Source organism: Bombus impatiens, unplaced genomic scaffold (assembly GCF_000188095.3).
Source record: "Bombus impatiens unplaced genomic scaffold, BIMP_2.2 scf_0096, whole genome shotgun sequence".
Classification (NCBI taxonomy): domain Eukaryota; kingdom Metazoa; phylum Arthropoda; class Insecta; order Hymenoptera; family Apidae; genus Bombus; species Bombus impatiens.
In genome coordinates this window covers 616,388-631,489 of record NT_176515.1, presented here as the reverse complement: position 1 = coordinate 631,489, position 15,102 = coordinate 616,388, and the positions used below count along the sequence as shown (strand labels likewise).

The following is a 15,102-nucleotide window of genomic DNA, read 5'->3' as shown; positions in this document are numbered from 1 at the left end:
CGCTGTCGTCGACGAGCATCGACGACAGATACGGAGAGAGGGAAGTCGATCGTAACGAGGAAGGAAGGTCAGAGCTCGAGTCACCGAGTTCCCCAACGCGTTTATATAGAGGAGAGAACCTCGTTTATACATCACCTACTAATGCGTGATATATCGTATTTGCCTGACACGACAACGGCATCGTCTCTGCTCGTCGAATCGTACGACCGCCGGTCGATCCTTCAGTCAAGTCAATGATGGAATCACGGCTAAACGGTGAGTGAGAGTTATCCGTTCCGTTTCCGGTCACCGGGGGTCGAGTACATGGGGTCGTGATGATGACGAAGGGCGAATCACGATTAGTGGAACGTGTGCGGATGCTGGGAACGTTTTCGTCTAGTTTGGGCAACTCGTAGATTTGCGAGATTTTTGTAACTTGGAATTTTACTTGTGCCTTCGAAGTGATAGGCAAAGAATGGAATATCAAATCTTGCAATTTCACCGATGAATCTTCGATGAGTGAAGATTTACAGTTATATCGATTACAGTTATATCGATGAATGTTAATCACGAACAAAACGAATCGAATTCGATTGAATAATTAATATCTATTTTAGCAACAATATTATTTACGTATTGGTATATCTAGGCAGTAATTTCTGAAATATTTATAATTTACAAAATTGATATACCCAATAGCGTCTGTATCGTCACATTTATCATCGTATTAATTTAAATTCATGGAAATTTATTTTCTCCTACTTCGGATCCCGCTAATGTATTTTCAACTCAGAAGTATCTTTTTCTGAATATTTTATTTTAAAGCGAATATCTTTTTTGCAACATATATTCACCGAATTCTTTCTATTTGTTCTTATCCTTTATCCGCTGTTGCATACAGCTTGAATATTTTTATTGTCGTGTTTCACTCGAATTTGTAGTATTGTCTATTTTTTTCTTACTTTTTATCTTTGTTATCTAATAATCGGCCATGACATTTTCACGACGAGAAAAGCCTTGAAATTCAGAGTGTCATCTCCACATCTAGAGACTTATACACGTTCAAAAACTGGTTCCTAATCGCGTCACTAGCAACAACCATGATTTTAATTAAGGAAACAAAAAGGGGAAAGGAAGAGACACGTTTCAACTTTCCACGACCGAACACCATTTCGAAACGTTTTATCTAATCGTAGAGTTGCCGCAATCGGACTGGCTGCATGTCAGCGCCAAGGCGTCAAACGACGATAATAAACCGACCCGCGAAAGATTCAAAACTATATACCGATCGCGTATTGCGAACGATCGCAGTTCTGCGCTCCACCGAATGGAAAACGCGGCGCATATTAATTCAAGGTTCAAGAACCTTTCGATTTGGCGTGACAAACAGTCCCAACCAGTTTGGCATTCCTACGACGTTCACGTTTAAGCGTCTGAAAAGTTTATAATTACCTGTTGGCGCGCGAATACTTACATCGTTCGAATATTCACAACAAAAAAAATGATTTGAAAATCATGGATAAAGTGAAAAAGCTAATCCATTGCGTGTAAAGTATAAAAATTACACCGAAGGAACGTGTATATAAAAATCACATGGGAAAAATATGATAAGTCTGTTTTTATCGTTCTTCTGGTTTTTGTCACGCGATAGATGAAAGAGAATAATATGCAGTCGCTCGCATTTGTATTCGAAACGCCTTAAAACAACTCTTTAAAAATTGGACTAAACGACTTGAAATTTTTTAAGAAGTTGGAAGGATTAATTCAATGGATGAATAAAAAAGATTAAAAGATTTCGTAAAAAGTTTCGATCGATCGGAATCGCGAGAAAAATAATAAAGAAGGCCGCGTTTTACAACCTTTGTAGCTGGGTCTGTAACGAAAATCGAAACGATACGTTTTGTAGATTTATACCAGTTATAGACATGCTGAACGTTCTATCGAAATCTGCTGATGCAGAAACGAGCGACAGCCATCGGAAGATTCCCCGTAAGAATCTTCAAATTTATTACGGTTATCCGAAAGTCGTAAATAACTGCGATTTTCATTATTTCTAACCGTTTATAGCTCATAAAGATGTTAATTAAGTTCGGATAAAAAAGTTGTAAAATGCGACATTTACTCTTTACAATTTTCTTCGCGATTCTTCAATTCCAATCAACTGCAATTTTTTCGACGTTTTCTTTACACGTCATAAATAATGCGCAAAATTCATTCTTCTAAATAGCTTCTCAAAAAATCGCTCGGTCTAATTTTAAAAAGGTTACTCAGATTTAAAAGATATTGAAACATTAATGTGACGCTGCCTGTATATCCTTTTTGTAATATTAGATCCAAAGACGTACACCTCCTTTCACAAACATTACGACGACTACGGTAAATAAATTAAAATATAATTATATCCATCAATTTTCATACAAAGGCAATTTTTCTGCCATATCAATCGTTACGCGTGTGATTTACGTGGATTATTAAGATTTTCTTCAAATGTTAGCGTCCTGTATTCGTTAATGATCCGTATCTCATAACGATAATCGAAGAAACGTATATCACGTATGTAGCAAGGAGACGACATTACGTTCCAATTTGCTCGTCGATTTCCAGGTCGAATTCTTCCCATAGCGGAGTTCAATTTCCCTGCAGCCACCTGTCACGCGGCTCTCTATTCACCGCGCGAATCTCTGGAAACAGCTCGACCAAGATTTCCACTCGATCAGTTAATAAAATCCATTTCCCCTCCAACGAATCGGTCAGCTTAATTCCAGGCGGCGTGAAACGTAACTATTTTCCTCGCAGTACAGGTTTCAATGCCGCGTTTCCTATCTCGTTCTATTCGTTCTATTCGTCGACAACGACGATCGAGTCGCGCCGATACGAAAAGAAACGCGCTTCCGATCCGACCTATTCAACGAGGATCATCGATTCTATGAACGAATCGTAGACGCTCGCGAAAAATCGTTTAATCTTACTTTTTCGACCCTGAAGGCGAAGCTGTTGAGCCTATAAGAACGGGTCTTTGGGCCCGGTCCCACCGCATTTTCGTCCGTTTTGTCGATCGAACGCACGTCGCGGTTCTTCGGCGAACGTTCTCGCCTTCGTTCGCTCGACCGTTGCGCCCCCACCTCGAGGATATTCACTCGTTCCGTCGACAGAATTTTCCGTCCCGTCGATGTGTCTTGGTCGATACACTGGCTGATTCATTAGTATTTGCTTCAGTTCCGTGTTAGTTATTTTATCGAGTGGTCGATTTCCAAGGAATTTGTTCGAAGTATCGGCCAAACTCTTTAAAGTCTCGTTGACAAAGAAAACCGAAGAGGATACCGAGGATCCGAGTCAAGTAACACTTGTTATGATCGAACGTAAGTACTCTTTGGTTTCGTGTAGGAGCGCTGTTGCTATTGTTTTTGTAGAATTGTATGGAAGTTTGGTAGGTTTAAGGCGTGCGAACGTCTTTTTAATCGATCGTTTATAATCGCATCAGACGTTATAATATGTCATTACCGTGAATTTTCGTGCATTTATGTGAAACATTTATCCGACATCGAAACATATATATCGATATATGCATAAAGTCGCGCGGTCTTATTATTAGCGATAATATATTGAAATTATAGGTTGAGTTTTATCATTTTTACAAAAAATTGATACGTTGTAATTTCGTGTTTTGTTCGAAATTCTCTCGTTAGCTTTACGATGTGATCGAATTTATCTTGGCAACTGATCCGACAATGAAATATTATTGGAAAGATTTCTAGCGAACGAATTAATTATATTTTTACTTCGTCCTTTTTGGTGTTGAGATTTTCAGTAGTTTCTTCCGAGTGTTTTTAGAAGAGAAAGGAACGAATTTGTGTAAACGTCAACTCGACAATCCGATTACCAGGGTACCAAATTTTTACGCTAACATTAACATTAACTTGACATTTGCGTCCCTCTTATCGTGACTCTCTCGGGTTTGTAATTTAAAAGTAAACATGACATTGATCAAGACGAGCCATTTAACAAAAGGTTGCGTTATCGTGGGCCGCTCCGACACTTGTTTCCCTTGTTAAAATCGTTACTTTGTATTTATTCTTTCTAATTATTCGCGTAATATTTCGCAAGCCCGTAATTATTCGTACAACGATCAATTTTTATCGTCACGTGTAAATATCAAATAAGTGGGAAACCAACAACGAGGAAAATCGGTTTTTTCAAATCCTCGACTGTCTCTTTGTTTCGCTGTTTCAATATTTATTTTTTCATTAAAAGGAACAAGAATATAGTTGATCTCAGGAACGTAAATTGTATTAGCAAACAAGAAACTTGTTGCTTATTTGCTTCCTTCTGCCTCTTGAGCAGCGAAGATTACACAAAATTAATATGACATTGTGAATTAATATGAATTAATGAATAAATCGAACATGATTTTTATCACATTTCGATCGAAGTGACGGGCGGAAAATCACATTAAATCAACACGACGATCGTAAGAGACGATACACGCAAGATACATCGTATCGTATACTAAGATCTTAAAGTGACAAAAACAGGGAAGCAAGTCAACCATGAAATAGTCAAATCGATTTCATAAGATTTTCTTTGAAGCGTTAATTGAAAATTAAAATACATTCATTTGGAATTAAGATTGGTCATTATGACGTGTAACAAAATTGTTCTCGTCGCCGACCTTTATTCGCACTACGTCAATCGAAGATATAATAAAAAAAGGAAGGCGGACAAGTAAAACGATAATGTATTCGTGCCGATAGAAAACACGCAACGATTTACATACACACTAGCGTCCATATTACTTCTGTCAGTGATGAAAGTATCGCACACGTTTCACAACACTTAACCAGCATTCACTTTCCTACGTAGATGATAATCTTGTCGAGATTCTGTGATAAATTTTACAAGAAAATTTTAAACACTTATCCCGCACGAAAACTCCTTACAGCCGGATCTTTTTCGAAAAACTAAATGCTGACCAAGGTATTCCTCGATAGACCGTCCCGATGCTAGACAATTCTCTTTGTGTTCATCGCACGTGTTCGTCTTACAAATGAAACCAGCGGTTTCTCTGCGACCATGGCACGTTTGTTACGTGTGCACAGTTACATCAGAATCATACAACATTTTCCTAACCAGTTTCCCGTGATCGTACTATTACGTCGTTGTCAAGTTTCGAACCAAAGATCGCCGCTTATCCTGTTGCTTTACGAATTAGCCGGAAAATTGATTTTAATATAAATACAATGTAGAGTACGCGGTACTCGTGTAATTTATTAAACGCGCTCCAACGCTTGAAAGTATGCGAAGATTTGTTCGTTTTTGACAGAATATTATTTAATCACCAAATTACGAGAAGAAATTACGAAAAGACTCTGTGCGATATTATCGTTTATTATTATCACAAGTGAGTTTCATAGTATATTATTACACGATCAAATTCAGTTTTAAATGTTAATGTACGATAAGAAGTTAGTGTGCTATAGCGAAGATATAAGCAAGATGTAAACATCGTACAGCAATTTTGTGAAAAATGTCTTGCAATTTTTATGTACATTTTCGGTTTTGTTTGAAATCTTGTGAATGTGATTATGATAATCGTGTCTCATTACGATGTTAGCGAAAACTCATAATATTTTCTACCACACATATAATAAATTCATCAAAGTTTTCTATGTGTAACTCATTATACTTACCATTGGTAGTGTACGTATATCCGTCCTAACTTCATATACAGATAACGCTATTGTTTGACGACTCTTTAGACTGCTTCGTCATTAGAGAGTAACGCAGTTTTAATAGTTTGATAATGAAAGATTTTACTTATTTAAGTCTTGTCAGTTAAGATTTTAATGAACAATTACGAAACTTTTTGAAGAGTACGTCCTCAATTGAATACTGTGACATATCTTAAATTGAAATTCCAATAATATCTTTTATCTAATGATTCGTACCTGTATTCAGCGTTTGAAAATATTCTGAAATGTCTAAAATATTTGTCATTGCTTGTGAGATAAATCAATAACAAAATAGTAAGAAAATATTCGAACGAAGATGGGAAGTTTCTTCAATAAAAATATTTTTAAGTATTTTACCATAAATCTAAAAGTGTATAGGATATTTTTCAAAGTCAACAATTTCTTTATTGCTTGTCTGCGTTTTATATTCGTCCAAGTAATTTCGAATGGATTGTAAATAATACACTTCCCTCCCCGAAAGGAAAGTCAATTACGAATGACGTACATATAAAATCACAAAATTGTTTTCTGTGGAACATAAATATTACTCGTTGAAGGTGGCCTGATAATGACTCATTGAACAGTCATCGATATATTTTTGTCGACATAATCACGAAGAATTGTAATTATGATCGATCGTAAAGCAGAATTTCTTACGTCAATTTTTAGTATCCTGTTATTTTTGTATAATCTTACCTTACTTCGATCGAGCTTCTACCAACACTTTTCTCGCAAACCTATTTTATAACATCCGTTCTCTAATTATCTAAAAACCTCTTTCTTCGATGCCGACGAACCAGATTCCCATCTCTTTTCACACTAATAAGACTCTGTAATTCCTCTGACATTTCAAGTTGCTTTCTTCTTCGTCGTCTTGAAAATCAGGTTCTTTTCTTATCTAAAGACCCAATCAAAGTTAACGTAACGAGCATGTCTTCGTTCCACGCGTTACAGCTTGCAGGAGGAAGCTTTTCTTCCTCTTCTTTTGTTCCTGTTTCTCCTCGAGTTTTCATCTTCATCTTTCCTCTGTTTTCGTTTTCTTAACGCCCATTGTGAGATCTGCCTTCATTTTCCTTCTATTTTCATCCTCCTGGCTCCTTTCTGAAATTAAGCTCACCTTTCTCGGTTATCATTCGTGCTGTAATCAACGTCTAGACAAAAGACAGGCCATCAAGAACTACTTTCTTGCCTTGTGGGAGTAATAGAAACTACAGATTTTATTTACGGCGATAAACAAAATTATTGGCACGGAATAAGTTTCTTTATATAACCTTGCGCAAATTAACAACAAATACTTCGCCGAACGATCCTCGATTCTTTACTGAATTTTCGTATAAAACGCAATCTTTAAGAGTTAAGAACAATTATGACATAAATTTCAGTTCTTGAAATAGTTACGATCCGTTATTTTATTTCTACGTTAACGCGAAACTAAATGAAATAATATTCGAATATCCGAGTCAACTAAACATTTGGAATTTTCCTGAAAGAACAGGAAGAAAAATAACGTCGCAGGAGGTGATCGTCGTCGTCTGGTCGATTGCCAATTGTTTGCAGACGCAAGGCGTAAGACCGACGTTCCGACGATCGTTAACGATCTCCTTCAAACACCGAGAATGGTATTACGCATCCTCAACGATGGGAAAGTTTTCTCGGATTGCTCTAGGCTAACTATCACGAGAAAGAGGCAAGAGTTTTCTGCTATGGAGAATCGTCTCTGGACCATTGCATAAGAGAGTTATCTCACTGACCTCTAACTAGAGTTTCGAATTGAACGAAAATTCGACGACTATCTCTAGATTTTTACTTCCACCATGAACGAAAAAAGTACGCGCGTTTTCCCTTTTCTCGCGAAAAAAACAGTTTCGTGGAAACGTACAAACGATACAGACGCTCGTTGTCAGTGAGAAACGATTCATCGAAGACGCAGCCTGTTGCAACGTCGGTTTATGCAAAAGTCCATCAACGATCGAACGTGCGTAAAATGTGAAACCGAATGCTGGCATCGGTTCAGCTCCTATTTCGATGTTTAAATAGTACACGAATCTTCGCGTTGGTCGCGAAGGTGGCTTACCTCGTTGCACTCTTGTGTTTCAGCAGTTCTTGGTCGACTGCCAATTGCGATGGCGGGTCGATGCGCCTAAGTGGAATTGCTCGATAAAACTTTACAACCCCGAATGCAAGTGCGCCAGTAACCCTTGCTTTCGACTCTCTCATAAATCACGCTGATAAATATTGACAGAGGGTGGTTGGCAGGAGAAGGGAACGTGAAATCGAACGTGCTAATTCACGAACTTCTTTTAGAGAGAAATAAACGTTCCACGATTTGTAACTTCTGATCGTGATATATCCTCTGTATTAATTATATGTCAAGGCGAAATCTAGATACGTTTAATATGTCCAATTCCAGAAGCCACGAATTCGGAGTTCTCGGTTCCAAAACGACTCGTACTCCCGAGACAATCGCGGTCTCCAGCCAAATCGTAGGCGCCTCGTGTCTTTTCCGAACGAACAAACAAAATATAACACCGATGACCCTGATCGTGAAACAGGTTCACCTCGAATAACACAAGCGTCTCCTTTTTCGTGGCTGACTGTACCTCGAGGTCAGACACGGTGAAAGAAACGGACCTCTGTCAACCTTTGATTTCATAATCCATTAACTCGTCCGAGTCGACTTTTAAAACTTAACAACGACGAGTACGAAGTTCCAGAATTTTAAATGTTTATTTTATCTCTCTAAAGATCTTGGTGATTTTTAAATCCATAATAGCTTCTTATTACATAAGTTATTCCGGCAGCTTAAAAAATAAGGAAAAAAGGTGTTCACATGACGCGAATGTTCGATTTAATAGGAAAAATGCTTTCTTCTTAGGATGTCTTCGGAAAGCAAGAGGAAAATAAATATTTAAATAGCAGGTCTCTTTGAGGAAGAAATGTGTACGTCGACTAAGAGCACTTTACACGCGACTAGTCGTCACGCGTAGTATCAAAAATAGCCAGAAACTTTTGCACAGTATCGTAAGCAGAAAGTTTACGCAATCGGCGGAATTCGCGCGCCACTTTTCTTTCTTGTTTCTCTGTTCGCCTGCCAACCGCTAATTACCTCTGCGATCGCGTCCTTGATCCTTTTTCTTCGTACTTTCGCCATCGATCGCCCTTTCAGGCCGTCTCTGGGTGACACGAGAAATACCCGATCCAATTAATTCATATTTCATGGACTCGGTCGAATAATCGAACAAATTGGCCTTTGCGAATCTCAAAGTCTAATATTGCCCGCTTTATCATTCCAAGACGTAGAATTGTAAATTTGATATATACTCAACGTAATCAAAATAGATTTCGAGCTCGTCGAAAATTGTTCCATTTCGCTAACGGAATAACGATTGATATATTTATGTACATAAATTCAACCACTAGCTATTTCGATTCAATTAAACTGCTCGGTACGATGAAGGGTACCATGTTCACGAGTTGTGTTGTTCCAGGGGAACAGGATCGATCTCTGTCTTCGTGTGCTACGAATGGCTGCGAATTTCACCTCAAAGTACCTCCGAATTTAGTACCTACGTCACACACTAGTGTAAAACCAGCTACGGTTTCCTTTTTATTCGCAATTCATCTCTTCTTACAACCACTTACTATTTTCTTATAATTCTCATCCGACATTGTTTGCCTCGATACGGACAAAAACATCGAACAGCTGTCACGTTTTTCATATTAATCCAACGTTGTGTATTCTTTCGTAACGTTACCGTTTCTTTTATCTTAAAGAATATAAGGAAGTAACGAGCCAACAAAAATATATAATCCTTTAAATAATAACTGAATCGACGATAACAATAATATGCAGCTTTTTTTATAGTCTAAGGTTTCAAACGAGGTGACTGTATCAAGAATATTGGTAACTCTCTAGTGATTTAATTCTCGATTAATATTCAATGTCCTTTATTCGTTCCAAAATGCCTATAAATACCTTATCTATGATTACCAAATTACTACTCGTTATTTTTATCGGTTTTTCTCTTCCATTTCTCGTTACGTGATCCATTTCGTCGATGTCAAACGACTGATCGAGTCAAAATACCTTTCTGATTCCTTTATCTGGTTTTCTGTCTGCGATCGACACATACAGCAGCTACCTTCTCCGTTGCGTTACGTAAAATCCCTGGACGTTTTTTGCTCGTCCATTTTACGCGTTCGACGGTGTACAAAAGACGCGAAACAAAGGTAATGTTTGTCTCGTGTATTCGCAGTCGTTCGCAGGGTATGATGTTCTTTGCCGTCCGTTTCTCCTAAATGGGGAAACAAAGGAGAGTAACCGGCGTGAAGGGTGTGCGCAGCAAAGTATTCGTTTTAGTCGAATTGGGAACATTCGTCGTTAATGTACGGCTCGTGGAAAAAGAAGAGGAGTTTGTCGTCGAGAAAAACAGAGATAGGAGTTTCAAATTGTGACTTGTTTCTCGTGAATTTTCGTCAAATGATTAGCACAGCTTCTTGGTGACGTTCCAGTCTTTTAAACAGAGTTCGATTCTAATTTTATTATTGCAGTGGAAGAACAAAGTGAATTTTGTATACATCCCTGGTAACGTAGGTTAATCGATCGATTGAGAATATTAATGTCGAGAGGAAGAATTGAATGCAGCTGAAGTAGCGAATTTTTAACTCCTGGTACGAAGAACGTGTTCGATTGTTACCGTCCATTTCCTTATCTACCATTTACGAGGAAAGCTCCGGTTAATTCCAGTTGATTCTGGTCGATCTACTAATTACGCGAACATCATTTACATACGCTTCAAATAATCACGCACTGAAGGAAAATTTATAACATGTTCTTTATAACGTGAAACGTTACAACAACATTAATTACACAGATTACTTGAATATTCATGCGTTTACCTTTCTCGTTCCAACTAAAGTTATTACGATACTACTTACATATAATTATCATTATGCTAAACTACTATTACTGCTATATTATACAATATACCGGTTATGCAAAGAACTATGTAACTATGCTATATTATCGTTATACTAACTTCTTTAAATAGCAAAAGCTTTCGCATGGAAGTAATTACGCAGTGAATTTTATAACGCGTATCTAAAAATGGTTTTCCGGTGGAAATACGTAGCCGTTGCCACTCTTGGTGAAAGTGTGCACACAATTCGTGACCTGATCTGTGAACTGCGCCACGAGCAATAGGAGAAGATTGCGTTGTGTTGCATTACGTGTCAACATTGGGCAATATTTATAAATTACTGCATCGATGCACTTTTGTTCGTTTCTTCGTTACAACAATATCTATATAGATAACAAAAGGAAACATTTGTCCTTTCATTTGGCCTCGATCAATCCGCATAATTTCGATTTCCATATACGATTTACGTTTATTTCAGATTAAAGTTCGCAGGGAATGAATACGATAATGCGAATGTTCCTCCTCCGTCCGATGAATATAAAGAAGAAATCGAACGATGTTAAAATTTGTACGTGAATAAATAAGCTCTGAGGATTCTATTTCGAATCACTTGACAGTGATAGTAATAATAGTTAGCAGTAACGATAAAATCTTGTTTCTACCTTCAATTATCTTTTCTTCAAATTCTAATAAAAAGTATACTTTTCTCGAATATACCCGTCATCCTTCCAGAACAACGATTACGAGATAATCTTTGTACTTACTTTATAATTCTGCATAAAATTGTTGGAAAACCCAATATAACTATGTACATATGAACGTCGATGAAATTGTTAAATATTTGTATATTTATTTAAACGTCGAACCAGGATCGATTCGTAAGCAAGATGTTACAGTATGTGGCTTCTTTCTCGAAAAAGAAAGAGGAGAATACATCTAACGCACTAGATCTCCACTCGTAGAATCATAAGAAAACATCTGCACCAAGGTACATGTACACCTTTATACGCAGAGATTTCCGCATCGTTGAGCGTACAACGCGATTCCACGCTCTAGCTGCGACCGGGAAGGCGTAATTGTTGAAAATGGAAGGAAGAAAAAGAAGAGGAGTATATAAGGAGAAGGATACATCCTTCAGCAATCGTTGCACGTGCCTGTACGAGGAATCTTGTCTGCTTCGAGAATATGAAACGCTTGGGAAAAAAAAATGTCGAATAACGTTTCCCAATGCAAATTCAGCGTTTGACGTGGTCTCGTTCTTACGCAACGACTATGTCAATTAAACATTGATTACATTTTTTAGTTGTATTTCACGAAACGATTGGGAAACGATCAAACATTCTGCGATATTTCTCGGTCTAACGTGTTAATAATTTTACGTATTTAACGTTCAGAATGATTAGATTATATCGTAATTCTTTGTTCTAACGTTTCGTAAGCATTTCAACTCGCTTCTTCGCGCCTGCCCTGATTGACAGCTACACATATCGAAAGTAATGTACTCGTTATATCACTTAGAATAAATTTCCAATCGAATTTTATTGAAACGTTTAGTTCTATTCGTAAAACTATGAATTAACACGAACATTCGCGATGTGTTTATCATGCTATTAAATTATTCTCTACAAAGTCGTTTTTTTTTTTTTTTTTTTTTTTTATGTATCTATCGATCTCTTTGATATTTGCTACAATCTATTGCATGCGCTGTAAGCAAGTTTAATTTCCGTCTGTCGTACGTCCCCATCATTACGATAATTACAATTCGCGACAAAATCACGTTCGAGTCTTTGAAACGACTCCACAAAGTCCGAAGTACGTTAAAAGACAAGAAAAACGAACAGATGGTTTAACAAGAATAATAGGAATGCTTAAAAATGATTGGAAATGAGATAATCTATGGCGAGTGAACGAAATCTAGATAGAATTTGCGATATAGTTTCTCTGGTTGGTTTTTCAGTAAACGCCGAGTAGGAGGAGGTGAAATGATAATGAACGTTTAAAGGAGAACGTACGCTTCGTTAATTAAATTCCGCGGAGTTGGCAGTGTTCTTCAGTATCAAACCGCCTTTGACTGGCGAGTGAGTCACTATCGTGACAAAATCGTCGCTTTCTGCACACTCGGCTTATCTGAATAATTACAAATTGGCGAATCGGATGTGTAGTCAGTCGCGACGATGCGGACGAATCGTCGAGAGTTTTGTCGAAAAGGAATTGAATTATTCAGAGATGAATTATTATTTCTGTGAGAAGACCATAAAACGGGACGAATTATAACTTCTGCGAAGACACGATAAACAAACGAAAGGAAAAAGGAAACTAATAAATCGGAAAGATGGAGGTGGAAAGTCAGTGGTGAAATTCTCTTAACCTGTTGCTTGTTTGTGATTTTAATGATCTGAGAAGTTACGTACAGTGGCTGGTGAAAAAGCATTTGATAAATGTATTATGTGCGTTATATAAAACATTTCGATAAATAAATCATAAGTTCGAAACAAAACCGAAAATGTGTGTACACTGTCGGCCGTAAATATTAGGTCACTGATTTTTAATAGAAATCTCCGCTACTTCGCTGCCTTTATTTTCGAATTATATTATCGTAAATCCGTTATATCGTTCGCATCGAATGCGTCTGTAATGAAAGTACTAAATAAAATGTTCTAGTAGATATAACGGATAGATGTTCTAATATTTATAGACAACAAGTGATTCGATTTCGATTGATTTTGGTTGTTGTTGGTTTACTCAAATTTCTGCAACTGCCTTCTTCTCGCAGCAACCCCTCCGATCGCAGATATTTCGAAAAATATATACAAACTATATAGAAACTATCGAGCCACCGTAAATGTTTAATTATCGTCATATCACACGGATTTCGATGATTTAAATCGATATTAATAGAAACGTATTTATTTACTTATGTAATACATTGCAGATAACATGTTGACCAATTGGGATAATATTCCGTCTCTGAAACTCGGCGACTACACGCTCGAGTTCGAAATATCGCCACCTGGACCGGAGTTGCAGGAAGTGGCGAAAAAAGAACTTCGCGAGACGCCAGAAATTCAACACGAATCGATCGCTCAACTTAGAGAATTACTGAAAGGTAAAGTTTCATTCGCAAATACCGATCGACGATATTATGTCTTTCTGTTCGAAAGCTCGAAAATTTCACTACGATACGATGCTCGATCGAGTAATTAATATCTAAAGATCACAGACAAAAACACGATAGATTCGTCTTTATCACCCTTAATCTATCACAGCCGAAACCGACTTGAAGTGTCCGCTGGAGAACGATGCCTGGCTGATTCGGTTTCTCAGGCCGTGCAAATACTATCCAGAATCGGCATTGAAACTCGTGAAGAATTACTACAGTTTTAAAATAAAGCACGCGGACATGTACGATAATCTGAAACCCAGCCGAGAGAGGAACATATTCGAGCACAATATTTTGACCGTGCTGCCCAACCGAGATCAATGTGGACGAAGGATACTAATCATCGAGCTTGGGAAAAAATGGAAGCACAACAAGTGCTCTTTGGACGAAGTGTTCAAAGGTTGCGTTCTGTATGTGGAGGCTGCCATGTTGGAGCCAAATACACAAATCGCTGGTGCCGTAGTCGTTTTCGATATGGATGGACTTACTCTTCAGCAGGCTTGGCAATTCACTCCAGCGATCGCGAAGAGGATAGTCGATTGGCTGCAGGACGCGGTACCTCTCCGAATTAAGAATATACATATTATTAACCAACCGTACGTGTTCAACATGGTGTTCGCGTTGTTCAAGCCGTTCTTAAGGGAGAAGCTGAAGAGTAGGGTGAGTTGACCTCTCTTTGAAAATTTCTACAACTTTCTCCGGAGAAAGTTGCAGTTCAATGGCTGATAGGATCCATTTGTTAACCTCCTAACCGGCTTGTTATTTAACTAGGAATTTCAATTAGCGTGTATAGTAGCAATAACGGTCGTTGACCCGAGAAAGCGACGAATAATCAAAAGAAAGATCTCGTAGGAAGAGGAAAGAATTGCATGATACGTACAAGCATTTGTAATTAGTAAATAGATAATTAAAAATTGTAGATAACCGGGACTGTAGATAATCAGGATCTGGTCGATCGATGTCCTAGCATATTTGAAAAGAATTTTTGTAAAATTCCAAGGTCGATGTTAACCGATGAGATCCATACAGTGCATTGTATTAGATATTACAAAAAATACGATTTTAATGCATAATTTGGTGATTTCAGCTGATTTTCCACGGGTCAGATCGCAAATCGTTCCACCAATACGTCTCGCCAAAATGTTTGCCCGCCTGTTACGGTGGAACGCTACAACTTCCACGTGTAACGGGATCACAGTGGTTGGAATTGTTACTAATGTGCGATAAGGAATTTGACGGTAGGTAATAAATTACAAAATTGGGAAAGAGAAGTCTATAGCCGCAGTTTCTGACTAGTCAACTTATTACTAAGTTG

General features: G+C 37.8%; 1 protein-coding gene across 4 annotated transcripts in view; it reads left to right on the top strand.

Annotated features, from left to right (window-relative positions):
- The window catches only part of LOC100743246 (alpha-tocopherol transfer protein-like), a 35,371-nt gene that overhangs the window by 19,272 nt on the left and 997 nt on the right, over positions 1-15,102 (top strand). Inside the window, exons 1-4 of one of the 4 annotated variants that reach the window (XM_003486037.3) lie at positions 88-255; positions 13,560-13,733; positions 13,894-14,447; positions 14,875-15,025. In XM_003486037.3, the coding sequence (XP_003486085.1) occupies positions 234-255; positions 13,560-13,733; positions 13,894-14,447; positions 14,875-15,025 (901 nt within the window). In that variant the 5' untranslated portion in view covers positions 88-233. Of the gene's footprint in view, positions 1-87; positions 256-2,990; positions 3,339-12,671; positions 12,973-13,559; positions 13,734-13,893; positions 14,448-14,874; positions 15,026-15,102 lie in introns of those variants that run through there. The other 3 variants (XM_012394642.2, XM_024364455.2, XM_033318436.1) reach the window with 3 other exon arrangements.